Here is a 26,592-nt window from a genome sequence, read left to right as displayed (position 1 = left end):
TAAGATAGAAGGTAAGGGTCTAAAAATGAAAAGGAAAAAAGAATCAAGGAAGTTAGGATTTCAAAAACTAATAACCTACCCAGTGAAATTGAGTATAATTCTTTGGAGGGGGTGGTAGAAAAAAAAGATTTTTTAATGAAATACAGGATTTTCAAGCATTCCTGATGAAAAGACCAGAGCTGTATAGAAAATCCAATTTTCAAATACACAACTCAAGAGAAGCATAAAAATAAGTTATTTCATAAGGTTAAGCTATTTAAATTCCTACATGGTAAGATGATACCAGTAACTCTTAAGAATCTTATCAACATTAAAGAAATTAGAAGAAGTATGCATAGACAGAGGGTGCAAGTGTGGATTGAATATGATGGGATGATATTAAAAAAAAAAGCAGTGAGGGGGAGTCCATCGATTGGGGAATGGCTGAACAAACTGGTATCTGATAATGATGGAATACTATTGTGCTGAAAGGAATAATGAACTGGAAGAATTCCATGTGAACTGGAATGACCTCCAGGAATTGATGCAGAGAGAAAGGAACAGAACCAGGAGAACATTGTACATAAAGATTGATATATTATGGCACAATCGAATGTAATAGACTTTCTATTAGCAGCAATTAATGACCCGGGACAATCCAGAGGAACTTATGAGAAAGACATCTAGAGAAAGAACTCTGGGAATAGAAACTCAGAAGAAAAACATCACGTATTTCAATGGGGAGATGATTAGAGTTTTGATGTAAAAGATCACCCTATTGCAAATATAAATAACATGGAAATAGGTTTTGAACAATGATATATGTATATGCCAGTGGAATAACTTGTCAGCTCTGGGAGAGGGGAGTGAAGTGAATCAGGTAACCATGGAGAAATAGTTTAAATTAAAAAAAAAAGGAGTGGGAAAGAGGCATGTATAAGAAGGGAGAAAGAAGGGGGTAGAATGGGATAAATTATTTCACTGAAAAGAGGCAAGAAAAGGCTATTACAATGGGTGTGACAGGCAGGCAATGTTTAAATCTTATTCTCACTGGAATTAGCTCAAAGGGTCAGTTGGGTATAGAAATCTATCTTACCCTATAGGGAAGTAGGGTGGAGGGAAAGATAAGGGGGTAGAACTGATAGAAGAGAGGGCAGATAGGGGGAGGCAGTAGTCAGAAGCAAAACACTTGTGAAGAGGGACAGGATGAAAGGAGTGAGAGAGGGAAAAGGAAAAACAAGAAGGATGGAGGGAAATGTACAATAATCAGAACTATGAATGTAAATGAGATGAACTCACTCATAAAACAGAAGCAGATAACAGAATGGATTAAAAACCAGAATCTTACAATATATTGTTTACAATCTGAAGCAGACAGACACAGACACAGAGACACACACACACACACACACACACATGCAGTAAAGTAAAGGGCTGGAGCAGAATCTATTATACTTCAGCTGAAGTAAAGAAGGCAGGGGTACCAATCATGATCTCAACCAAGGCAAAGGCAAAAATAGATCTAATTAAAAGAGATAAGGAAAGAAACCATATCTTGCTAATAACAATGAAATCCAATCAACACTAAATACATATGAACCAAATATCATAGCATCCAAATCTTTAAAGGAGTTAAATGAGTTGTAAAAGAAATATAGTAAAACTATTCTAGTGTGAGACTTCAATTCCCCCCTGTGAGAACTAAATAAATTTAACCAAAAATAAATAAGGAGGTGAATAGAACTTTAGAAAAGTCCAACATGCTAATTAACTAATTTGAAAAAAAAAACAAAAACTGAATGGGGACAGAAAGAAATATACCCTTTTCTCAGCAGTATATGGCACTTACACAAAAACTGACCATGTATTAGGACACGAAAATCTCATAACCAAATGCAGAAAAGAAGAAACATTATAATGCATCTTTTTCAGATCATAATGCAAATAAAAACTACAATTAAGAAAGGGCCATGAAAAGATAGATTAAGCAATAATTTCATTAAAAAGAATGAAAACAATGAGATAATACATTGAAATTTATGGGATGCAGTTAAGCAATACTTGGGGTAAATTTATATCTAAATGCTGATGTCAATAAACTAGAGAAAAAGCAGATCAATAAATTGGACATGAAAAAATAGAAAATCCCCCATTAAACACTGAATTGGAAATCCTGAAAATCAAAGAAGAGATTAATAACAATGAAAGTAAGAAAATCATTTAATTAATGAATAAAACTAGGAGCTAGTTTTAGGAAAACACAGCAAACAAAAAAACAAACCCCTCCAAAAAAAACAAAACAAAAAACCCCTAACAAAATAGAAAAGCTATTGGTTAATTTGATTAAAAAAGGAAAGAAAACCAAATCATCAGTATCAAAAATGAAAAAAGGTGAAATCACTTCAAATGAAGAGGAAATTAAAACAATTATTAGGAGCTGTTTTGTCTAACTATGAATAAATAGGATAATATAAGTGAAATGGATGAGAATTTACAATAATATAAATTGCCTAAATTAATAGAATATATAAAATATTAAAAAAACCGAATCCTAGAAAAAAGAAATTGAACAAGCCATGCTTAAGAACTTCCCCTACCCCCCCCCCCCCCAGGACCAGATGAACTCACAAGTGAATTCTACCAAACATTTAAAGAACAAGCAATTCTAATACTATATAAACAATTTGGAAAGATAGGCAAAGACAGAGTCCTACCAAATTCCTTTTATGACAAATATGGTCCTGATACCTAAACCAGGAAGAGTAAAAACAGAGAAAGAAAATTATAGATCAATTTCCCTAGTGAATATTGATGCAAAAATTTTAAATAAAATACAAGTAAGGAGATTACAACAATATATCACAAGAATTTTACATTATGACCAAATGGGATTTATGCCAGAAATGCAAATAAATGTTCAATATGAGGAAAATTTCATCAATAACAAAAACAACAAAAATAATATAATTATCTCAATAAATGCACAAAAAGCTTTTGAAAAAAATACAATACCCATTCCTATTAAAAACATTAGAAAACATAGGAATGGAGCTTTCTTTAAAATTATAACTAGTACCTATCTAAAATCATCAGCAAGCATTATCTGTAATGAGGATAATCTAGAAGTCTACCCAATTAAGATCAAGAGTGAAGTAAAGATGCTGATTATAATCACTATTAGTCAATATTGAACTAGAAATGCTAGCTGTAGTATTAAAATAAATTGAAGGAATTAGAGTAGGCAACGAGGAAAAAAACTATCACTCTTTGCAGATGACAAATTGGTATACTTATAGAATCAACTAAAAAACTAATTGAAACAATGAACAACTTTAGCAAATTTAATAAGTCACATAATTCAACAACATTTCTATCTATTACCAACAAAGTCTAGGAGCAAGAGGTAAAAAAACTCCATTTAAAATACCTGTAGATAATATAAAATGCTACCTGCCAGGAAAAACTCAGCAACTATATGAACACAATTAAAAAACAGTTTTCACATAAAGTCAGATCTAAACAACTGAAAAAATAAAAATTATTCATGGGGAGACTGAGTCAACATACTAAAAATAATAATTCTATCTAAATTAATTTACTTATTCAGAGATAATACCAAACTACAAAAAATTATTTTATAGAGTTAGAAAACAACAAAATTCATCTGGAAGAACAAAAGGTCAAGAATATCAAGGGAATTATGAAAAAAAAAAGTGAAGGAAAGTGGCCTTAGCTGTACCAGATCTCAAGATGTATCATAAAGTCATAATCATTAAAACAATCTGTTACTGGCTAAGAAAAAAAGTGTTGAATCAGTGAAATAGATTAGATACACAATATATAGCAGTAAATGACTACAGTAATCTAATGTTTGCTAAAACCAAAGATCCAAAGATCTTGGGACAAGATCTCAGTATCTGACAAAAAAATGCTGAAAACTGGAAAGAAGTTTGACAGAAACTAGGTATAGTTTCACCAGATATTAAGATCAGGTCAAAATGGGTGCATGACTCAGACATAAAAAAGGGTGCTACCATAAGCAAATTAAGGGGACATGAAATAGTTTACCTGTCAGATCTATGGATAAGGGAAGATTTTTTTTTAATTTTTAAAAAATTTCTTTATTTTATTCAAGTAATAAATCTACACATAAATTTTCCAAGGTTACGTGATTCATGTTGCCTCCCTCCCCTTGACATAGTTGACAAGCAATTCCACTGGGTTTTACATGCATTCACTCAACGTCCATTTCCATATTGTTGATTTTTATAATAGAATAATATTTTAAAACCCAAATCCTAAATCATATACTTAAATAAACACATGATAAATCATATGTTTTCATCTGCATTTCTATTCCAAAAGTTCTTTCTCTAACTGTGGATAGCTTTCTTTTCCTAAGTTCCTCAGAATTGTCCTGGATCACTATATTGCTATTAGTAGCAAAGTCTATTACATTTTTATCGTCCCACCATGTTTCAGGTTCTGTGTATAATGTTCTCCTGGTTCTACTTATTTCACTCCACATCAGTTCATGTAGGTCCTTCCAGTTCTTATAGAAATCAATTGCTTCATCATTTCTTATAGCACAATAGTATTCCATCACCATCATATACCACAATTTGTTCAGCCATTCCCCAACTGAGGGACATCTTCATAGTTTCCAATTTTTTGCTACCACAAAAAGTGTAACTATAAATATTTTTGTACAAACAGGTCCAATCCCATTTAAAATAATCTCTTTGGGATACAGACTTAGAAGTGGTATTGCTGGATCAAAAGGCATGCATTCTTTTAAAACTAAAGGAAGAATTTATGACCAAATGAATGAAAGCATTACAAGATGTAAAATGGATAATTTTCATTATATTAAAATGAAGTGTTTTTGAATAAACAAAGTCATTGCAGCCGACATTAGAAGGAAAGCAGAAAGCTGGGAAAAATTTTTTATTGCTACTGTTTGATGAAGGCTTTATTTCTCAAAATATATAGGGAACTGAGTCAAATTAATAAGCATACAAGTCATTCCCCAATTGATAAATGGTCAAATGATATGAATAGACAGTTCTCAGACCAAGAAATCAAAGTTATCTATGGTTATATGAAAAAATTCTCTAAATCACTACTGATTAGAGAAATGCAAATGAAAACAACCTACCTCCTCACATCTCTCAGATTTGCTAATATGATAGGAAAGGAAAATGACTAATGTTGGAGGGCATATGAGAAAATTGGGACAGTAATTCACTGTTAGTGAAATTATCTAACATTCTGGAGAGAGCAATTTGGAACTATGCCCAATGGGCAATAAAACTGCATACTCTTTGATCTAGCAATAAGCTATTAAAATTGGTTTGAAAGGAAAAAAAAGAGGACCTACTGATAGAAACATTTTTATGGCAGCTCTTTTTTGTGGTGGCAAAGAATTAGAAATTGAAGGGATATCATCAACTGGGGAATGGCTGAACAAGCTGTGTATAGGATTGTGATAGAATACTATTGTGTCATAAGAAATGATGAACAAGAAGGTCCCAAAAAAACCATGAAAGATTTATTGATGTGATTCAAATAGAAATTAACAGATCCAGGAGAATATTGTACATAATTGCAATATTGTATGATGATCAACTGTGAATGACTTGCTATTATTCTCAGCAATACAATGATCTGTAAAGATTAAAATTAATATTCACTATTCTAAGTATTTTGTAATAGTATTTATTAAAAATTTACTTAGAGGAAAGGGAAAAGTAAAACCAGAGAAAAAAACCAGTCGTGCCTAGCTCCACGCTGCTACGGCCAGCCCCAGAAGCCCCAGAAGCCCCAGAGAGAGAGAGAGAGAGAGAGAGATTCAATCCATTGAATCACCTAGTTGCCTCCAAATAAAAATATTTCCAACATGTGGATTCATAGAGGGATTGCATTTTAGGGAGTGGGGATGACTTGAACAAATACATGTTGTGGAAAAGGCCCCAAAAGATTCAGGTATGATGAGTCCAGCTTGGCTGGAATGTAGAGTGTATGAAGAGGAACAGAGTGAAATTAAAGTTGTAAAGATAGACTGGAGGGGGAAGCTGGGTGGCTCAGTGGATTGAGAGTCAGGCCTAGAGACGGGAGGTCCTGGGTTCAAATTTGGCCTCAGACACTTCCTAGCTGTGTGACCCTGGGCAAGTCACTTAACCCCCATTGCCTAGCCCATACCACTCTTCTGCCTTGGAGTCAATCAATACACAGTATTGACTCCAAGACGGAAGGTAAGGGTTTAAAAAAAAAAAAAGATAGACGAGCCATATTGTGGTTCTTCAGCAAATCCTGAATGGTGTGAAAGTGATTTCAATATCACAATGCCACAATAAAGAGTACACATAAATTCTGCAGCAATGAAGGTTTTTGAAAGGGAAATTGACACGGTCAGATCTGAATATTTGGAAGATTATTTTGGCAACTTCATGAAGACTAGTTGATAGGAGAATAAAGACTAGAAGCAGGAAGAACTATTATGTAGATATCTGAAAGGGGAGGGAAACTCTTGCCCGGCACATAGTTTGCACATATTAAATGCTAGCTTTTGGTCTGACTGACTGAATATCAAATTCTTGAGACTAATCATTAAGAAAAATGGTGAGAGATTATAAAAACAAAAATGTTTTGCGAACAGTCAAGCAAAATAAATACCTGCATTAGCCATATCAAAAAGAAAAAAAAAAGAAGAAAGGAAAAAAAAGCTCGATCTGCACTGAATCCATCACATTTAGAGGTGGTGGAATTGTGGGAGGTCATTTATATTAATCAGAGTTTCCAAGTTTTCAAAATTGTTGGACTATACATTTAAATAGCATTTTGGAGTTACTTAGTTAGTTATACAAACTAGTTATTTGTAAAATCTTTAAGGCAAGAAAACTTGCTTCACAGAATAACTTCAGAATTGGTTTTTCCCCATGACTATTTCCTATCACCTCTCAGGAACACAAAAGCATAAGTTGGTGACTGTTGTTCGGAGAATGTTTCTCAAGGAAGAGACTTCTAGGGATCATTTCATTCATGTCCCTGACTCTAATTGTACCTAATCCAGTAAAAATGTCACGAGATGTCTAATCATAAAAACCTCCTGAAAAGGATTCCTAGTGGGATTTTTCTTTAATTGTCAGTACAGATGGGAGAGGATATGAGGAGAGAATATGGAGTTGAGAATAAAATAAAAATTGAATAAAAAATATATTGTTCAACAGTTTTAGACCAACATTTAACATCATACTTGATTCAAGTAAGCTCAAATTGAATACATGACTTCAGTGTTTAAGGTTGTAAAGAAACAGATCAGAAACCTTAACTATATTAAGGACAGAGATGATCACCATAAAATGTATACTTTAAACTACAGGAAATGGTCATGTTTTTGCATAAATACAGCCAACACAATGAGGATAAGAAAGAAACAGTCCTTTTTCAATTTGGTTCAATATTGAAAAGCTTTTTTTATATCAAATATCTAGAACAAATCTGATATCTAAGATATATAGGAAGCCAACACAAAGATGGTAAACATATAACACCAAGAATCATTACTAAGGGGAATTGCTAACTATTAACAACCTTATAAAAGATCCAATTTGCTAATTCTAAGAGAAATACAAATGAAAGTAATTGAGATTTTCATCCCACTTTCAACAAATTGGCCAAGAAGACAAAAGAAGGTTATAGTCAATGTTAAAGAAGATGTGGAAAGATAGGCACACAAATATACTGCTGATAGAGCTATGAATTGATCTACTAATTATGGGAAGCAGTTTAGAATTACGGTAATGGTATGGACTAAAATGCTCATAACTTTAGAACCAAAGACTCCAAATCCTAGGCATATGTTGCAAAGTATGCCAGATGGGTAGCACAGTGAACAGAACTCTAAAAGGCAGGAGTTAGGAAGACAGAAGTACAAATTCAGCCTCAGGAACCTATTAGCTGAAGGACCCCAGACACATCATTTAACTCCCTTTACCTTAACTTTCTCAGTTGTAATGTGAAGATAAAAACAGTACCTACTTAGAGGGTTGCTGGAAGGATTAAAAGAGATGTTTGTAAAGTGCTTAGTACACAGCAAGCATTATACAAATGCTGTTCCCTTCTTTCCCTTTCCAGGGAAGCCTGAGATAGAAAGGCAGTACTTTTGGTAGTGACAAATACATGGAAACAAAGTAGATGCCCATTGATTGGGAGATAGCCAAAGAAAATGAGGTACATTAATGTAAAAGCATATCACTTTACCTTTATAAACGATGAATATAAAGAACTCAGAAACGGTATTGGAAAGACTTATGTGAAAGTATGTAAAATGAAGTAAGCAGTTCCAGGAAAACAATACAATGACAATAATGTAAATGGACAGAACAAAAAAATGAAGCTGAATGTCATCTAATTATAATGACCAAATATGGCCTTGAAAAAGAGTGAAGATTTAAGCTCTTCTCTTAAATGGAGTTTCAGGGGTGAGGGTGGAATACTGTTTAAGCTGTCAGATACAGTTGATATGTTGGTTAGTTTTGTGGAGTTGCTTAATTCTTTTCCCTTTTAAAAAATTTGTTGTTGTTATAAACAACATTTCTGAGTAGAGGAGGGATAAAGGACATAGATGAAAATAAAATTAATGTAAAAACAAAAATACCAATAAAAATTAAAAAATACATTACTTAAGATTTATAAAAATTTAAGCAAAGGAAGCTATAGGTCAGGGACCAAATACTGATCTCCAAATTGTCTTTCACTGTTAATTTGCTTTCTATGATTCTCAGGCAAATTTTATATTCTTCTTCTCTAGTCACCTCTCTCATTATAGGTACAACACAAGAATTGGCTTATATTTTTTAAAATGTAAAACCCTTTATGACTTTCTTCCTCATACCTTTTCCAGGTTAAGGAAAGTGTCTGCTCCTTTACTGTCCTCTGAAGTTTCAGTGTGTTTTTCTTCATCCATTTTGTCTGTATTTGCAAACACAGAAGCAACACGCACCACAGGCAGAGGCACATCACGAGGGATAAACCTAACGGAACTGACAGGCATGGTCCATAGCTTAATTTTCTTGAAAGACTTTGTTTTGGCAGAATACCGTGATTCACAGACATAAACATCTTCATCTCGAAAGGTTTCTGGACACAGTTTGAAGTATTCCTGTTAAGCAAAGTAACGTTATTAGATTATTTAATGAATAAATTATTAAAAAAAAAACCCCAAACTCCCAAATGACTAAATTCTTTTTTTTTTTTAAATAAAAACCCTTACTTTCTGTCTTGGAATACAGTGTATTGATTCCAAGGCAGAAGAGTGGTAAGGGCTAGGCAATGGGGGTTAAGTGACTTGCCAAGGGTCACACAGCTAGGAAGTATCTGAGGCCAAATTTGAACCTAGGACCTCCCATCTCTAGGCCTGTCTCTCAAACCACTGAGCCACTCAGCTGCCCCCAACCAAATGACTAAATTCTAAAAGCTATTTTTTCTGTACACTAATTAATAATTGATTAAAAATAACAAAGATTAACTGATATACAAATTAAACAAAATACAAAGTTTTTGGGGAAAGAAGGCCCTAGTAACAACAATGATAAATAATTTGCACCTATTTCTCAGTTAAAGGTGGCAAAGCACTTTTCTTACAACTGCTTTATGTTCTAGAAGGTTAATGATTTGCCCATAATCATTTAGTATTAAGGACGGATTCATACTGATCCTCTGATTCAAAGACTAGGGCTTGCTCCTCTATATCATGCTGCCTCTCAAAAGTAATGACTAAGTTCTGGTTTACAGAGAATTTCCCATTGAGATCTCCGTTGACCTTCCAACAATTTGATAAAATGGTATTCTTGCCACTGCGCCACACTGCCTCTAGGCCTGAGTTTCCTATAAATGAGGAATCAGACTGCATCTCTAAGGTCCCTCTGAACTTTACATTTAGTATCTATCTACTCTTATGATCTTTTCCATTCTTCTTTTCCCCTAGCACTGGGCAACAGCAAGATGGGAATCTAAATATAGATGGATCCCTAACAGTTCATTTTGTTTCTTTTTGAAAATCTTCCATCAGCTAAGAAAACACACGAGTCTGATTAAATATTTTGTAGCTGGCAAACAGTTTTTATGTGAAATATTAACGTTCACCTTGCAGAAAGTGATTAACTCTTTCCCTAAATTTTTATATGCAGTCACACAGACTAATCTCAAATAGATTAGTGCACAGTTTCTGCCTTCCAGATTATTAAGGTTGTTAGGATGTATGTATGCATGCATGCAGGTGTGCATGTTGCATGCATTTCAGTATAAACTAGGCCTTGAATTTGAGGGTAGTGTCATCTCACCTTAACAAACATGACTACACATTTGCCTAAGATTTTGCTAACAGGTACTTTGTTGTAATAGTCACTCTTAAAAACTTCTTTTTCCAAAAATTTTCGTGTAGCAAGGTGGAATGTTTCATTTGGCCGATAAAACCAACAGCCACACAACCATTTTTCACCTAAAATAAGCAGAAAGGAAAAATTATTACCATATTAAAGACAAATGTAAGAAAAAACAAACAAATCCATTAATTCACCTTTTTAGGACCCAAACCCAGTAATGAGAGCCTGTACAGTCCTTAGTTTCATTGTCATTGTCTGCTCCAAAAAATTAAGCTAGCCTTTCATCAAGTTTCTAATAATAAGTAAGCAAGGAAATAGTTTAATTACATTATGTGCTTGAAATCTGGCTATGCCAAGAAAAGTGCTGACAGGTCTTAAGGGAGAAGCAACTCAAAAGCTAGTGGTTCATCTCATATCCTCCATCTCTGTTTCTTAAAACATATGGAATCTGTTTATATTTCATTACTTCCACCCACAAAAGCTCTTTCTTCCTGCCTGCCCATGTCTCTCTTCTCCAAAACCCATCTGTAAATATTTCTTCTTTAAGGAACCTTCTGCTTAGACCTAAAGTGTGGATACACAGCAGCTTAATGTGAACATTATTTGAACTTAACTTTAAATTTACAGATGGCAGGAATCACCCCAGAGTAGGTAGGTACAATGGGTACATAATTACCAGTTAGTGGTAGACTATAGAAAGAGTCCTATCTCATCAAGTAAGTAGATATGCTCCAAAAGAATAAGGAGGTTAGGTAGTAATGTATCCCGTGTCCTTCTTCACGTCTGCCCTAGTGACATCTTGGTACTCACCAGCAGAATCTTCCCACAGTCTTTCAATGCAAACTATGTGTGGCTGAAGGTTGGCTTCTGCTGGTTCCACATAAACATAGTCGCCAACATGGTACATGCTATTCTTGAAGCTACAGTCCTGGCTGTATGTTCGATGTAAGACAGAGAGGCCTGCTCCTCCAGAGGAATCCTCACTCTTTTCAGCTTCTTATTTCACAAAAAAGAGAAAAAACCATTAAAGAGAAAGTTGAGAAAACAAGGGCATTAGCCACCTATTTACTGGAAAAGGTTCCAGTAAATCCCCGCCTGCATAAGAAGCTTGCTTTTGGTTTTAGAGAAATGCTTTTTCTGATGTTTAAAAAATCTCTCTATACCTATATTTTGTAGGCGTTTTAGCATAAATACTTTGTCAAAGGTTTTTTCGGCATCTACTAATTGTGTAATTGGGGCTTTTAATGTGATTATACTGATTGTTTTCCTAATATTGAATCTTTCTTGCATATATGTTATAAAACTAATTTGGTCATAATGAATGATTTCCCAGGTAAATCACTGTAGTCTATTTGAAAGGGCTTTATTTTAATTTTTGAATCAATATTCATTAATGATATTGGATTGTGGTTTTCCTTCTGTGTTTTATCCTTCCCTGGTTTAGGTTATTAGGATTATATTTGTCTCATAAAAGGATTCTAGTAGAGTGCTTTCTTTCTCAATTTCTAAGACTAAAGTATAGGTATTTAATTATTCTTTATAAGTTTGATAAAAATCTCTTGTGAATCATTAGGACTAGGAAATATTTTTTAACTTTATGGCTAGTTCTATTTCTTTTTCTGAGATTGGGTTATTTAAAATTTCTAAAAGGTCTTCCAATAGTTCAAGTATATTGTGTTTCAAAGGTATTTCTCTATTTCTTCTGTGTCTCACTTTTGAGGTTTTATTTTAACCTCACCTTGCTCATTTGTTATTTTATTGATTTTCTTTTTTTTATAATCAAATTAACTAGTTGTTTATCAATTTTATCAGTCTTTTCAAAGAACCAGCTTTTAGTTCTCTATTTTTCTATGGGCTTTTGGGATTTCCAATTTATCAAATTTTTCCTCAACATTTTAGTAGTAGTTCTTTTATGCTTACATTAGATTTTTTATTTGTTGGCTTTCTAAATTTTAAAATGCATTTTCAGGTCATTAATCTTCTCTTTCCTATTTTGTTAACATACATTTGAACAGTTAATTTCCCCCAAGGATGTCTTAGCTGCATCCCAGAAATGTTGGTATGTTGTTTCATCATAATAATTTTCTTTCACATAATTATTATTTCTATGATTTGTCTTTTAATCCATTCATTATTGAGGATTTCAATGTTAAGTCTCTATTTGGATCTATCTTTGAGGTCCTTGAACCAGAGACTTTATTTATTGTGTTATGGTCTATAAAAAATGTATTTACTGTTTTTTGCCTTTTTACATTTGTTTGCAATGTCTGTGTTATGCTATACGAACAATTTTTTTATCAAGTGTCATAATTGGAAAAGTTTCCAGTATAACTGAAAAATATGTATATTCTTGTGCAGCCCCACAGAAGATGCCATGAGTCTTTTAGCTCTAGTTTCTGCAGCAATTTGTTCAGTTCTCCATTTTCCCTTTCTTCTTTCTGTTAGATTCATCTAAAACTGAGAGGGGGATTTTGAAGTCATTTCTTTGTTTTAAAAATATTTTTATTTTAGAAATAGATTGTAGAGCTTTGTTTTCTTATCCAATCTATCACTTTTTTTAGGGGGGGAAGAGAGGGCTATTTGGTTGTTTAATCCATTGAGCAAGAAGAACAAAGCCTTTATGGAGTGGCAAAATAACCCAAACTCTGCTCCTAAAAAGGACAGATTCGAGTCTCTCCAAGCCACGGCACAGCGTGAGATCAGGAAGATGCAAGACCGATGGTGGGAAAAAAAGGCAAAAGAAATCCAGCGGTTTGCTGATATGAAAAACTACAAACAATTTTTCAGTGCCCTCAAGACTGTCTATGGGCCATTAAAACCCACCACCACTCCCTTGCTATCCTCTGATGGTGACACTCTCATAAAAGATAAAAAAGGCATCAGCAACAGGTGGAAAGAACACTTCAGTCAGCTTCTCAACCGACCCTCTTCAGTCGACCAAAGTGCCCTTGACCAGATCCCCCAAAACCGCTCCATTGAACAACTTGACTTCCCTCCTTCAATAGAGGAAGTCCAAAAAGCCATTAAACAAATGAGTGCAGGCAAGGCACCCGGTAAAGACAGGATCCCAACCGAGGTGTACAAGGCCTTAAATGGAAAGGCACTCCAGGCATGCCACATAGTGATGACCAGCATATGGGAAGAGGAAGACATGCCCCCAGAACTCAGAGATGCCTCCATTGTAGCCCTATACAAGAACAAAGGCTCACGAGCAGCCTGTGACAACTACAGAGGCATCTCACTACTCTCCACTGCTGGAAAGATCCTCGCCTGTGTTATACTCAACAGACTCCTGTCATCTGTTTCAGAGCAGAACCTGCCTGAATCACAATGTGGCTTCAGACCAGATCGCAGCACCATTGACATGGTCTTCACGGTGAGGCAAATGCAGGAAAAATTCCTTGAGCAGAACCTGAGTCTCTACATTGTCTTCATAGACCTGACAAAGGCGTTCGACACAGTGAACAGGGACACATTGTGGGTGATCCTCAGCAAGCTCGGTTGCCCAGCAAAATTCGTCAAACTGATCCAGCTCTTTCATGTCGACATGACAGGGGAAGACCTATCTGGTGGAGAGACTTCAGATCACTTTAACATGTCCAATGGCGTGAAACAAGGCTGTGTCCTCGCTCCGGTACTATTCAACCTATACTTCACCCAAGTATTACGACATGCTGTGATGGATCTAGACCTGGGTGTCTACATCAAATACCGACTGGATGGCTCACTATTCGACCTTCGCCGCCTGACTGCAAAAACAAAGACAACAGAGGGACTCATCCTGGAAGCTCTCTTTGCAGATGACTGTGCTCTCATGGCCCACCAAGAAAACCATCTCCAAACCATTGTGGACAGGTTCTCCACTGCAACAAAACTGTTTGGCCTGACTATCAGCCTCAGCAAAATAGAGGTGCTGTTCCAACCTGCACCAAGGAGGCCAACGAACCAGCCGTGCATTACAATCGACAGCACGCAGCTTTCTAACATCAACACTTTCAAGTACCTGGGCAGCACCATCGTCAACGACGGGTCCCTAGACTACGAGATTAATGCCAGGATCCAAAAGGCCAGCCAGGCACTTGGGCGTCTGCGCTGCAAAGTCCTCCAACACAGAGGTGTAAGCACTGCGACAAAGCTCAAAGTGTACAACGCAGTGGTCCTCAGCTCGCTCCTGTACGGTTGTGAGACATGGACACTGTACCGGAAGCACATGAAACAGCTGGAGCAATTCCACCAACGCTCTCTCTGGTTAATCATGAGGATCCAATGGCAGGACTGTATCACCAACCAGGAAGTCCTCAACAGAGCCAACTCCACCAGCATCGAAGTCCTGGTCCTCAAAACCCAGCTACGATGGTCTGGACACGCCATCTGCATGGACCCACAGCGAATACCAAGACAGGTATTCTATGGTGAACTGTCAGCTGGACTCAGGAAATAAGGCCGACCACAGAAAAGATTCAAGGATCAGCTAAAGTCCAACTTGAAGTGGGCTGGCATTACACCAAAGCAACTAGAACTCGCTGCCTCTGTCAGAAGCAGCTGGCGAACCCACATTAACCATGCCGCCGCCACCTTTGAAGATGAGCGACTTCGACGTCTTGCCGCTGCGCGTGAACGCTGACACCAGGCCACAACTGCACCTCCCATAACAACTGGCGTCCCATGCCCCATGTGCCACAAACTTTGTGCCTCAGCCTTTGGACTCCAAAGCCACATGAGGGTACACTGTAGATGAAACTGCACAAAGACAATAGTCATTCTCAATCACCGAGAGACTACTACTATTACTATTACTCTTACTAATCCATTCACATTTAAAGTTACAAGATGAGGTTTTTCCTCCACATCTCTATATAGCTTGAGTTACTTTGCTTAAACTTTTAAGATGATCTGAATTCTTATTGGCTTTCCTCCCCTCTCCCCTAATCCTTGCTTCCTTTTTGTTAATCCCTTCCCTTTGGAGTTTACTTGTTAGATTCTTCTTCATTATTTAATTATTCTCTTTTCCCTCTCAGTATAGTAGATTTCTTTCTTTCTTTCTTTTTTTTAAACCCTTACCTTCCGTCTTGGAGTCAATACTGTGTATTGGCTCCAAGGCAGAAGAGTGGTAAGGGCTAGGCAATGGAGGTCAAGTGACTTGCCCGGGGTCACACAGCTGGGAAGTGTCTGAGGCCAGATTTGAACCTAGGATCTCCCATCTCTAGGCCTGGCTCTCAATTCACTGAGCCACCCAGCTGCCCCCTATAGTTGATTTCTTATACTTCTTTTCACTTTAACTGGTCTTCTTTGTTTCTTCAATTTCACTTTTTGTACTTCATTCCAGAAAGCATTTCTCTCCTTTATCCTCTTCATTATCTCTCTTCCTTTCCTGTCTACTCTAGCCTCTTATTCTCTGGTTCATGACACCTTATCTTTATCTAGTCCCTTCCTATCCAGATGAAATAAAAACTTCAAAGATATTCATTTTGAACTCTTCTCTCTGCCATTGTCCTGCAGAGCTTACTGCTTTATTCACCCTTTCCTCCTGTGCCTCAATCCCAGAAGGATGCCAGTTCTTGCAAGTGGCACAGAGGAAACTGTCCAATAGCAGGACCTCCTGCCCCTCATGCCCTTGATTTTATAACTCCCTACTGGTCTATATGCTTTCCCTAGTCATTTTGCTTCACCATTTGCCTCAAAATCTCCTCCACAAATCCATACCCTCTTATTCCCTCAAGTATGAGTAGCCCTTAGAACCCTGTTGGTGAACTGATGGTATGTGTGCCAGAGAGCACTGCTCTTTCTCCCTCTGAGGACATTTTTCACATCATCTGTCCTCTGTCCAGCAGCCCATGGGAGTGCTTCCTCCCTTCCCTGTCTGGGATAAGGTGGGGTGAAGGGGCTCATATTTGGAGTAAGGGTTGCAGTTTGGGTACTCAGTCTCTAAAAGGTTTGCCATCATTGACCTAGAAGCTCCAACTCCTCTCCTTCTGAGACAGGGTGAGTAGTATTTTCAAGGATCAAATCTTTGCAGACAACACTCAATGTTAGGTCTCTATCACCCTTCACAGAACATCTCTCTTCATGCACAAGGAGCTTCCCACTGTCATGTATGGCCACTCTTGCTGCCTCCAAGACATTTTTTCCCTCTTTTTATCCCTTCTCCTCTACCTTTTCACTTATTCCCCTGTAGGCTCTTTTCTTCCCAAATGATCACAGAAGTCACCTTTCTTCATTCTTCATGTTCAGTTGGTTAGGCTTGTTTGTGACCTCCATATGGCATTTTCTTGGTAGATATTAGAGTGGTTTGCCATTTCCTTCTCTAGTGCATTAAGGAAAATAGAGGTCACGTGACTTGCCCAGGGTCACACAGGTAGTGAGTGTATGAAGAAATTAGATTTGAACTCAGGCCTTCCTGTCTCCAGACCTAGTACTCTATCCACTGTGCCATCTAGCTGCTTCTCCTCTCATTCCTGGCATTCAATTTGGCCAGGGTATATTACATATGCCTCTATATTTTTCTTCTCTTTCCCTTCCCCATATACCATTTCATTATTTTTTTTTAACCCTTACCTTCCATCTTGGAATCAATACTGTGTATTGGTTCCAAGGCAGAAGAGTGGTATGGCCTAGGCAATGGGAGTTAAGTGACTTGCCCAGGGTCACACAGCTGGGAAGTGCCTGAGGCCAGATTTGAACCTAGGACCTCCCATCTCTAGGCCTGGTTCTCAATCCACTGAGCTATCCAGCTGCTCCCCATACCATTTCATTTTGTAATTTAGTTTCACTAAAAACAATGATTCACCTGCTGTGAATTTTGCGCATGTTTCAGGCCTGCCCTTCTACTTCCAAGAAATCTACTTGATTTCTGCCTTTACCCATCTCTATGGGTACATTTAGAGAGAAGTCTCTTACTAATCTATCTGCTAATGCTACTGCCATCCTTGGCTGCTGCATGTTTGCTCCTTTTCCATTTCTGTTGTCGAGGGTGCCAGAGAAGCAAATAATCAATTCAGGTATGGTTTTCTTCCTAAAAATGTTTCACATGTTTCTTTTATTATTGAATGCTGATCTTTTTTCATTAAAGGTTGTATTTAGATTTGGGTCACCCTGGGCTGCACCCTGAGCTCTATTCTTTTTGGAACACACAATTTCATTCCCTTCTCTGTTTCTGGTGGGTTCAGAATAGTCTTGTATTATTCAAATTTTCTTTCTTTTATATTTGAAGGTCTTTGTCCTAGTTGTTTGCAGAATGTTTTTTTCTCCTCTCATTGAAATTATTAAATTTAGTTTGCAGTCTTTTTTTTTCTTCCTAGAGGTGACTTACAGATTCTTTTAATCTCATTCTCTTTAATCTTCTATGTCCAGAAATTCTAGGCTGTTTTTGGAGGGATATTATTTCTTGCATTATATTCAAGTTTTTTGACCTGTTGTGTTCTTCTGAGAGAGTTATAATCCTTTAGTTGTCTTTCTATATTCTGTCTTTGAGATCAATGTTTTTCTTGAACAGAGAGAGAGCCTGTATTCTTTTGATGTTATTGCCTTTTGCATTTCCTAGATGGTCCTTGATTTTTGTGTAGTTGCATTCTCAATCAGCTATCCACTTTTAAAATCCTTTGGTGAGATTCATCATTGCAAATTCAAGTTTTTCTATTCTACAAATGAACTCTGCAGCAAAGTCCTCAAATTCTATTCTGACAATACTCATTTCTCTTCTAAATCACTCAAGAACATACACAAGTTGTGGCTCCATTTCTCCTCATACTTCACAGAGTCCTGTCTATTCAAGTGTTGAATTATTTTGTAGTATTTATTCACAGAAGGGCTAGGCAATGGGGGTCAAGTGACTTGCCCAGGGTCACAGCTGGGAAGTGTCTGAGGCCAGATTTGAACCTAGGACCTCCCGTCTCTAGGCCTGACTCTCAATCCACTGAGCTACCCAGCTGCCCCCCTGAATTTTTTTAATAAGACCTGAAGTCCAAATTTCCTTCTGCTATTACTGTTTATCCTACTGATTTATCTATTTATGTTGAAGCTTTGAGCTTTTTTCCTCATGAAATCTTTAGTGATTTCACCCCCCCTCCCCCGCCTTTGCCCCCTCTATTTTCCCTTATTGTTCACTTTCTGATTTGGTCTCCTCTGATAGTGGATTCCCTGGAGGCTAGATATCAAAGGGTCTCAGCCTCCTTCTAGGATAGGTCACTATCCTAAATGACTTTTGGAGGGAACAGATCTGACCCTACCTTGAGGCTGGGCTCTCTCTCTTTCCCTTAAGTTTAGTGAAGTGCTAAAAGCTGAGGACACCTCCCTTCCAACACCCTCAATGGAATCCTGTCCTCCTCTTGATATTTTTCTGGTCTCTCAGTTCCAGCAGTATGGAGCAGTACCAGACTGGCGCTATTGCAGCTGGTTTTTGTTCTTTGGTATTTGATCTCCCTGTTTTAGGAGGAGGGTGAGAGGGTAGGTGTATAGATTGAGCTCTATTTCAAACCTAGATGTGTGTCCTGTTCCTTTCTTTCTCTTCCCCTGCTCTCCTGAAGAGATCTTTTTATTAAAACATTTTTTCATTTCTAAATTTTCTCTGTCACTCCTATCCATTGAGAAAGTAAGAAATGATACTCACCGTGCATATGTCATGCAAAACATTTCCATATTAGCCATGTTGCCTCCCAAAAAGGCCAAAAAAAAAAAGAAGTGAATCTGCTCTCAAAGTTCATCAGTTCTCTCTGGAGGAGGATAAGCATTTTTCAGCACAACCTCCTTGGAACTGTATTTATATTGTATTGATCAGAGTAGCTAAATCCTTCATAGGTGATCATCCTACAATATTGCTATTATTATGCAGATTGTTCTCCTGGTTCTGCTTACTTCACCTTGCATCAACTCATCTGAATCTTTCCAGATTTCCCTTCAACATTTCTTATAGCATAATAGTATTCTATCACAAACATATATCCAACTTGTTCAGCTATTCCCTGATGGGCATATCTCTTCAGTTTCTACTTCTTTACCACCACAAAAAAGATCTATAGACATACATATAGGCATATGTACATATAGGTATGTACAGGTCCTTTTCTTTTTTCTTTAATCTCTTTGGGGCACAAATATAGTAGTAGCATTGTAGTCAAGGAGTATATGTATAGCTTTATAACCTGCTGGGCATAATTCCAAGTTGTTTTTCATAATGGTTGGAACAGTTCACAGTGCATTAGCGTATGAATCTTTTCACATCTTTTCCAGCATGTTATTTTCCTTTTCATGTTAGCCAATCTGACAGGGAAGAACAGGTACTCAAGAGTTGTTTTAATTTGCATTTTTCTATTAATGATTGAGAGAATTTTTCATATGACTATTGATAGCTTTGATTTCTTCAAAATTCCTGATGGTCAAATCAATTAAATAAATTTACTGTTCATATCCTTTGACCATTTATCAACTGGGGAATGAATGGCTCTTATTTATTTATAATTTGGCTCAGTTATCTATATATTTGAGATAAGAGACCTTTATCAGAGAACCTTGCAAAAAGTCTCCCCAGAGGGCCCTCCATTTCCTGCTTTCCCTCCAATTTTGACTGTATTGGTTCTGTTTATGCAAAACTATTAAAATTTAATATAATCTAAATGACCCATTTTGCCTACCATGATCCTCTATGACTCTTAATTGATCATAAAATCTTCTCTTAATCCATAGATCTGACAGGTAAATTTTTCTATACTCCCTTAATTTGTTTCTATCACCCCTTATGTCTAAATCATGTACTCATTTTGAGTTCATCTTGGTATATGGTGTAAAATGTAATCTATGCCTAGTTTCTGCCAGTTTGTTCTTCAGTTTTCCCAGCAGTTTAACAAATGGTGAGTTTTTGCCCCTAAAGTTTGGATCTTTGGGTTTATCAAACCCTATGTTGTTGTAGCCCTTTACTACTGTGTACCTAATATCTTCTGATCAACCACCGTTTCTTTTCCAGTTCAAGACTGTTTTGATGATTGCCACTTTGGAGTACAGTTTGAGATCTGGTACTGGTAGGCTGTTTTCTTTCACTTTTATACAGACACACCTTGTTTTATTGTGTTTGGTTTTAATGTTCTTCAAATCTGGCATCAGATGCTTCCTAGCCATGTGACCTCGGGCAAGTCATTTAATCCTAATTGCTTAGCCCATGCCACTTTTCTGTCTTAGAATTGATACCAACATTGCATAGTACAGAAAAATCTTTTGTGAAAGGAAGAGTCAATGGATGAGGCAAACTTTATTCTTGTCTAATTTTAAGAAATTGATACAGCCTCACTGACTTTCAGCAACTACTATCCTGATTTGTCAGTAGCCATCAACATTGAGGCAAAACCCTCCACCAGGAAAGATTAGGACTGGCTGAGCATTTTTAGCAATACACATTTTAAAAATTAAAGCATGTACAGTGTTTTTAGACATATTATTGCACTCTTAATATACTACAGTATGGTATAAAGATAACTTTTAGATGCACTAGGGAACCAAAAAATTCATGTGACTTGCTTTGATGCGATATTTGCATATTTGGTCTGGAACTGAACCTGTAATATTTCTGAGGTATGTCTATATTGACTCAGTCTACCTGTGAGCAATTAATATTTCTCCAATTGCTTAGATGTATTTATTTTTGTGAAAAGTGTTTTATAATTGTGTTCCTTTAGTTCTTGTGATTGTCTTGGCAGATATATTCCCAGGATATTTTATACTGTCCACAGTTGTTTTAAATGGAATTTCTCTTTCTATCTGTGAAGATTGGATTTGGCTCTACCCTGATTGTAACAATGAAGGTACTTAGCTCTTCCCTAATTGTGAAGATTTAAATTGTAACTCACGCCTATTTTTAGATTTTAATTTCCATAAGTGTAAGAGACCTGCCTATTTTCAGATTCAATCACAAAAAGTGCAAACACATACTTAAAAGTTAAGTATGAAGATCTGCCCATTTTGATCTAATCACCAAAAGTGCAAATATCCCACTTAACCCACGTGTGCAATACTGGGTAATGAATCAGAATCGACTAACTGCCTTCTGGGCAGTCTTAGAGCACAGCATCAGCTGTGATTGGTGGACGTGGAATTAGGGGAAGTGAAGCAAGAGAAAATGCCTTTAAAAGAGAGTATGCTACACAGAGTTGGGGATTCTGCTGGATGCAAATTCTTCATGCTTTCAAGTTGAGGCTGGTGAAGAGGGGCAAAAGAATCTGCTGACTGGACTGACACTTGGTCAGTGAAAAGCTGACTCTTAACTGCTGGATTTTCTGAAGAAACTTCCCGGTTCCTTGGTTTTGCCAAAGCCGGCTGAAACTAATTCTCCCTGCCCAGAGGGACTGGGAGTAAATTACTTAATGCTCAGGCTAGATATCTTACCTTATCCTCTCTCTGATTTCATCCTTCACTCTTTCTACATGTTGTAAATAAATTATAAGTAAAATCTCTTTGGAATTAATTAAATTCCTGGCGACCAAACTCTTAAATAATCAAGACCAACCCTTTAAAAAAAAACCCCTTTCCCCCTTACATATCTCTTCCTTCTAGGTTTTGTCAGTATAATACAGAAATGCTGAAGACTTTCATGGCTTTATTTTATCCATGCAGAGATCTTTTGCAGTACAGAATGCACCCAGAAAATACAAAAGAAAATTGAGAACAGAGATGATAGAGGGGGAATGGATCTTATTTGTATTGTTTAATGTAGGAATCAATTTTTTCTATGTATTGGAAATGGTTGTCTCTTCCTATCAGAATATAAACTGTTTGAAAGAAGAGATTCTCTGCTTTTATTTTTGCTTTTTAACAGAACTTAGCATAAGCTTTGGCACATAGTAAACACTTAATACAGAGTTTCTAAACTTAATGTATGACTATCTTTAGTGGATTATGAGAAACCTGTCAAAGAAATATGGGGAATACTTGGCAAAGAGCTAAAAAAGAAACATTCTAAAAGTAGTAGTGTTAGTGGAAAAAATTGAATTGTGAAGCAGGGGATGAGCTGGAAAGTAGGGGAGCATAGTACATATGAAACAAATTTTTGATGAACTAATTCCTAATGACCAAACCAAATAAATAAATTTTGGCTATAAAACAAAAGTCTTTTAATATTATATGTTAGGAAAACAAACAGTGATCATGACACAGTGAAAGACCAACTAATAGATCTTTGCAATAATCTCAAATTCTAAATTGTTTTACAGTCAATAAACTTACAAAATTTTTGGCATATCCTTGAAGCATATTCCATTCTTACTAAACATGATCAAAAGGTTTTAATTCCTTCTCTATGAATCAGAATTTTCTGTCTTGTTCTCTAAGGCAGCTAAACATATGTGGTTCTCTCAATAAAGCTGTCAATTGCCAAGAAATAAAATCAAGGGTCTCAATTTATTTGACTGCTCTGATGAACATCTAACAAAATTAAGAAACTTAAATTTTTTTGTGCTGAATAAAATTTTCTTCATGAAAAATAATCTCATTTCTCACGTGTACATATCAGGTTAGAGGAATAAAAAAAGGTTGGGATCCCATGGCACAATAAATGCTTTCTAATTCATAATTCCAACACTGTCTTATAAATTGATCTGAGATTTGTCTTTACATATACATATATATTTTAAAAATATATAAATATATATATTTAGAATAATATATAGTGATTCTCTGTAATTATTTAGCTTTTCCTTTCTTCACTTTCTTACTGTCCTAAAAACCCAACTCAAACGCCTACAAAAATTAGTTGATCTCCTTATTTAGTAATGTTTTGCTCTCTTAGACCTTAAAAACCATCTTTTAAAAAGAGAAAATCACAAAAATAGGCTAGAGGGGTCCACTACAACTTTGTTACATAACCTTAACTAGGCCTTTGCCTAGGATTACACCTCCCTAACTGATTTACTAACCCACTCAGAGTGGCTTTTAATCCCTTCTCAGACTTCACAGAGCTCCTACTTCTCTCTACCTCTTAGCAAAGAATCTTGACTTTTGTTTCATGGGAAAAGTGAAGCCAATCACCAAGAGCTTTCCCCTCCTCTCTTCTCACATCACTCAAATGCTCTTTAGAACATTGTCCTCCTTTACTCACGCCTCAATGAAGAGCTGTCTTTTTTTTTTTTTTGCTAAGGCAAATTCCTCCTGTACAAGTGACCCATTCCATCTCATCTTCTTCATAGCAAAATTCTCTCTCTCTCTCTCTCTCTCTCTCTCTCTCTCTCTCTCTCTCTCTCTCTCTCTCTCCCTTTCTTCCTTCCTTCCTTTTCTTTTTCTTTTTCTTTCCCCACACTTTCTGACTTAGAATAAATACTGTGTATTGGTTCCAAGGCAGAAAGATAGGTAAGAGCTAAGCAATGGGGGCTAAGTGACTTGCCAAGGGTCACACAGCTAGGAAATGTCTGAGGCCAGATTTGAACCCAGGACCTCCTATCTCCAGGCCTGGCTCTCAAACCACTGAGCTACCTAACTGCTTCCTCATTGCAAAATTCCTTGAGAAGGCTTTCTACCATAGGTGCGGCACACCTCCAATTTCTTTCTTCTCACTAACATAACTTTCTACAGTTCTGCTTCTGATCTCATTCAAATGAAACAGCTGCTTCCAACGTTGCTATTTTTTTTTCTTAATTGCTAAACCTTAAGGCCCTTTCTCCATCCTCATACCTCTTGATCTCTCACCCTTTGACACTGTTAATCACTCTCTTCTCCCTGACACTGCTCTATTCTATCTAATTCTTCTCCTACCTGTCTGACAGCTCCTTCTCAGTGTTCTTTGCTGGATTGCTGTCGAGGTCATGTCCACTAATGGTGGTAGTGTTCCCCAAGGCTCTTTCCTGGGCCCTCTTCTCTTTCTATACTATTTCATTTGGTGGTCTCATCAACTCCTATGGATTCAATGATCATTTCTGATATACTCTACCTTCTCTCTTCTGACACTGGCACCTTAAAGGTACAGATTCTTATCCTTCCACATCTGGACTATTGCCCTAACCTTTGGGTTGGTCTCTCTCTACTCCAGCTGCTCAATTGTCAAACTGATCTTCCCAAAGTATGGATCTGCCCATGTCACCCTTCTCCCCTCTCCCCATTCAATAAACTCTAATGGCTCCATATCGGTTTCAGGATCAAATTAAAAATCCTCAGTTTGGCTTTTCAGTGGTGCTGGCCTCCTTGCTGTTTTATAACAAGCCACTCCATCTCTCAACTCTTTGCCTCTTCAACAGCTGTCTTCCATGCCTGGAATTCTTTCCCTCCTCATTTCTATCTCCTGACTTCTCTATTCCTTCTGTAGGAGGCACTTCCTTATCTTCCCTCAATTCTTTCTTTAAAAACCTTACCTTCTGTCTTTGATTTGATACTAAGTATTGATTCTAAGGAAGAAGAGTAGCAAGGATCAGGCAACTGTGGTTAAGTGACTTGTCAAGGGTTACATAGCTAGGAAGTATATGAGGCCAAATTTGAACCCAGGTCCTTCCAACTCTAGGCTTGGCACAGTGCTCAATTCTAGTTTCTCTCTGTTGGCTATTTTCCATTTATCTTATATGCAGTTTTGTTTGTAGGTTATTGTTTGTATCTTATTTCCCCATTATACTGTGGATTCCCTTAGAGAAGAGACTGCTTTTTTCTTTTCTTTTTTTTTGTGGGTCTTTTTTTGTGCCTGTAGCACTTAGCACAGTGCCTGGCATATAAGCTCCCCTTAACAAATGCTTGCTGACAGACATTTGCTATTGTAGTTATCTGTGAATCTTGTGAGTAAGGATCATGCTAAATTTTATATCTTCATTTAATGTTTAGTACAGGACTCTTTATGCAGTATAGTAGGTATTTAATCAATGCTTGTTGCATTGAAATTAAAATGCTCAAAAAATTGCATATAGCCTTTTCATAAGAACAAGAACAAACAAAAATCCACCACACTTCTCTTAAACCAAGCTTACTCCCCATGACTAAATTACATATTGACTTATTTTAAGGTAGTCAAGAAAGCCTACTATCCTTCCAAATACTTGGTATTCTAAAAAAAAAAAAAGAGTTCGACATTCCAACAGACAAGCCATCTATTCCACCTCCACAACAGTTACTGTTGGTGAATCCCATGAAAAACCATCTTGTGTTCCTTCTGGAATTTACTAACAAAAGATTCTCACACTTGGCCAAAAATAATTGGGGAGGCCAGTATGAAAACAAAGATGTCTTTTCTACACAATATGTTATGAAAGCTATTCAACAGAATGATTCATTTCCAATTTAAAGATAATGCAGAAGAGAAGATCTGCCAAATGATTAAAGATTGACTAACTCTGGACCTATGTTATCTTCACACTCTCCTATTTTTCTGTTAGCAATGATAATCAATGCAAACATTCAGTAAAGCTTTAAGGGTCCCCTTTTTGTAGCATTAAATAATTTCTGAATGAAAAATATGCCCTGCTTAATTTAAAGTATACAATTGAGTAGGAAGTATACTGTAACAGAAGCCCTGCATTTGGAATCAGAGGGCCTGAGGCTCAAAATACCAGGTCATGGCCAAGTTGTTTGGCCCCTCTGGGGCTTGGTGTCTTGCCAAATGAAGAAGCTGAATTAGATGGTCTCAAAGACCCTTTCTTTCTCTAAAACTATGTTTCTATGACATGTTCAAGGTACTCTGTGTGAGAACATATTAGGTGGCAGCCATGAAGATAACTAATCAATTAAAGAGTATCAAATCTATTTTTCCAAAATTAGCTGTAGACCAACTTTCCTGCAATCTTCCTGTATGCCTCATCGTGGTTTGGGGGGACTCTGGGGTATCCAGGATTGGCAAAGATGGCCTCAGTGGAACACAAGGTCTGATGGATTCTATATCAAGTTAGAAAGACTGTGACTACGGAACTATCTGTCATCTGGGAATCAGCTGGAGTTCTGATCACCAGGTTGGCTGTAGAAGGCTGCATTTTTGGATCAAAGCAATTCTTTAAGGCATTCTACTGGGCTGTAAAAGTATGATATTGAGAATATAAAGAGAATACTGAGAAAGGCAAACATTGATTGTGTCATTTATATTTATATTTCACTCTGACCTGTAATCGCTCAAGTCATGGTTCTTTGTCTCTAAACTTAGTTCAAAATTTAGTTGGCTTGCAATTAGTTCAGTTTAGAAATCTAGATCTCCTGTTAATCACTGTTCTATTCTTGGCTCAAGGAAATCTGCTACCCTTGAGGGTTGCAGGTTCACAACAGTCTGGTCCAGTATTTATACAATACTGCG

At 36.8% G+C, this 26,592-nt stretch overlaps 1 protein-coding gene across 50 annotated transcripts in view; it reads right to left on the bottom strand.

Moving 5' to 3' along the window:
- PBRM1 (polybromo 1) overlaps nucleotides 1-26,592 on the bottom strand; it is a 144,543-nt gene that overhangs the window by 47,547 nt on the left and 70,404 nt on the right. For 39 of the 50 annotated variants that reach the window (XM_016424578.2, XM_007500485.3, XM_007500490.3 and 36 more), the window contains 3 exons: nucleotides 11,175-11,360; nucleotides 10,323-10,480; nucleotides 8,876-9,142 (listed from right to left, as the gene is read on the bottom strand). In XM_016424578.2, coding sequence (XP_016280064.1) covers nucleotides 8,876-9,142; nucleotides 10,323-10,480; nucleotides 11,175-11,360 — 611 coding nt within the window. The remainder of the gene's footprint in view (nucleotides 1-8,875; nucleotides 9,143-10,322; nucleotides 10,481-11,174; nucleotides 11,361-26,592) is intronic. The other 11 variants (XM_056804906.1, XM_056804907.1, XM_056804914.1 and 8 more) reach the window with 1 other exon arrangement.

The sequence above is a fragment of the Monodelphis domestica genome, chromosome 7 (genome assembly GCF_027887165.1).
Source record: "Monodelphis domestica isolate mMonDom1 chromosome 7, mMonDom1.pri, whole genome shotgun sequence".
NCBI lineage: Eukaryota > Metazoa > Chordata > Mammalia > Didelphimorphia > Didelphidae > Monodelphis > Monodelphis domestica.
This window is presented reverse-complemented; position numbering and strand designations above follow the sequence as displayed.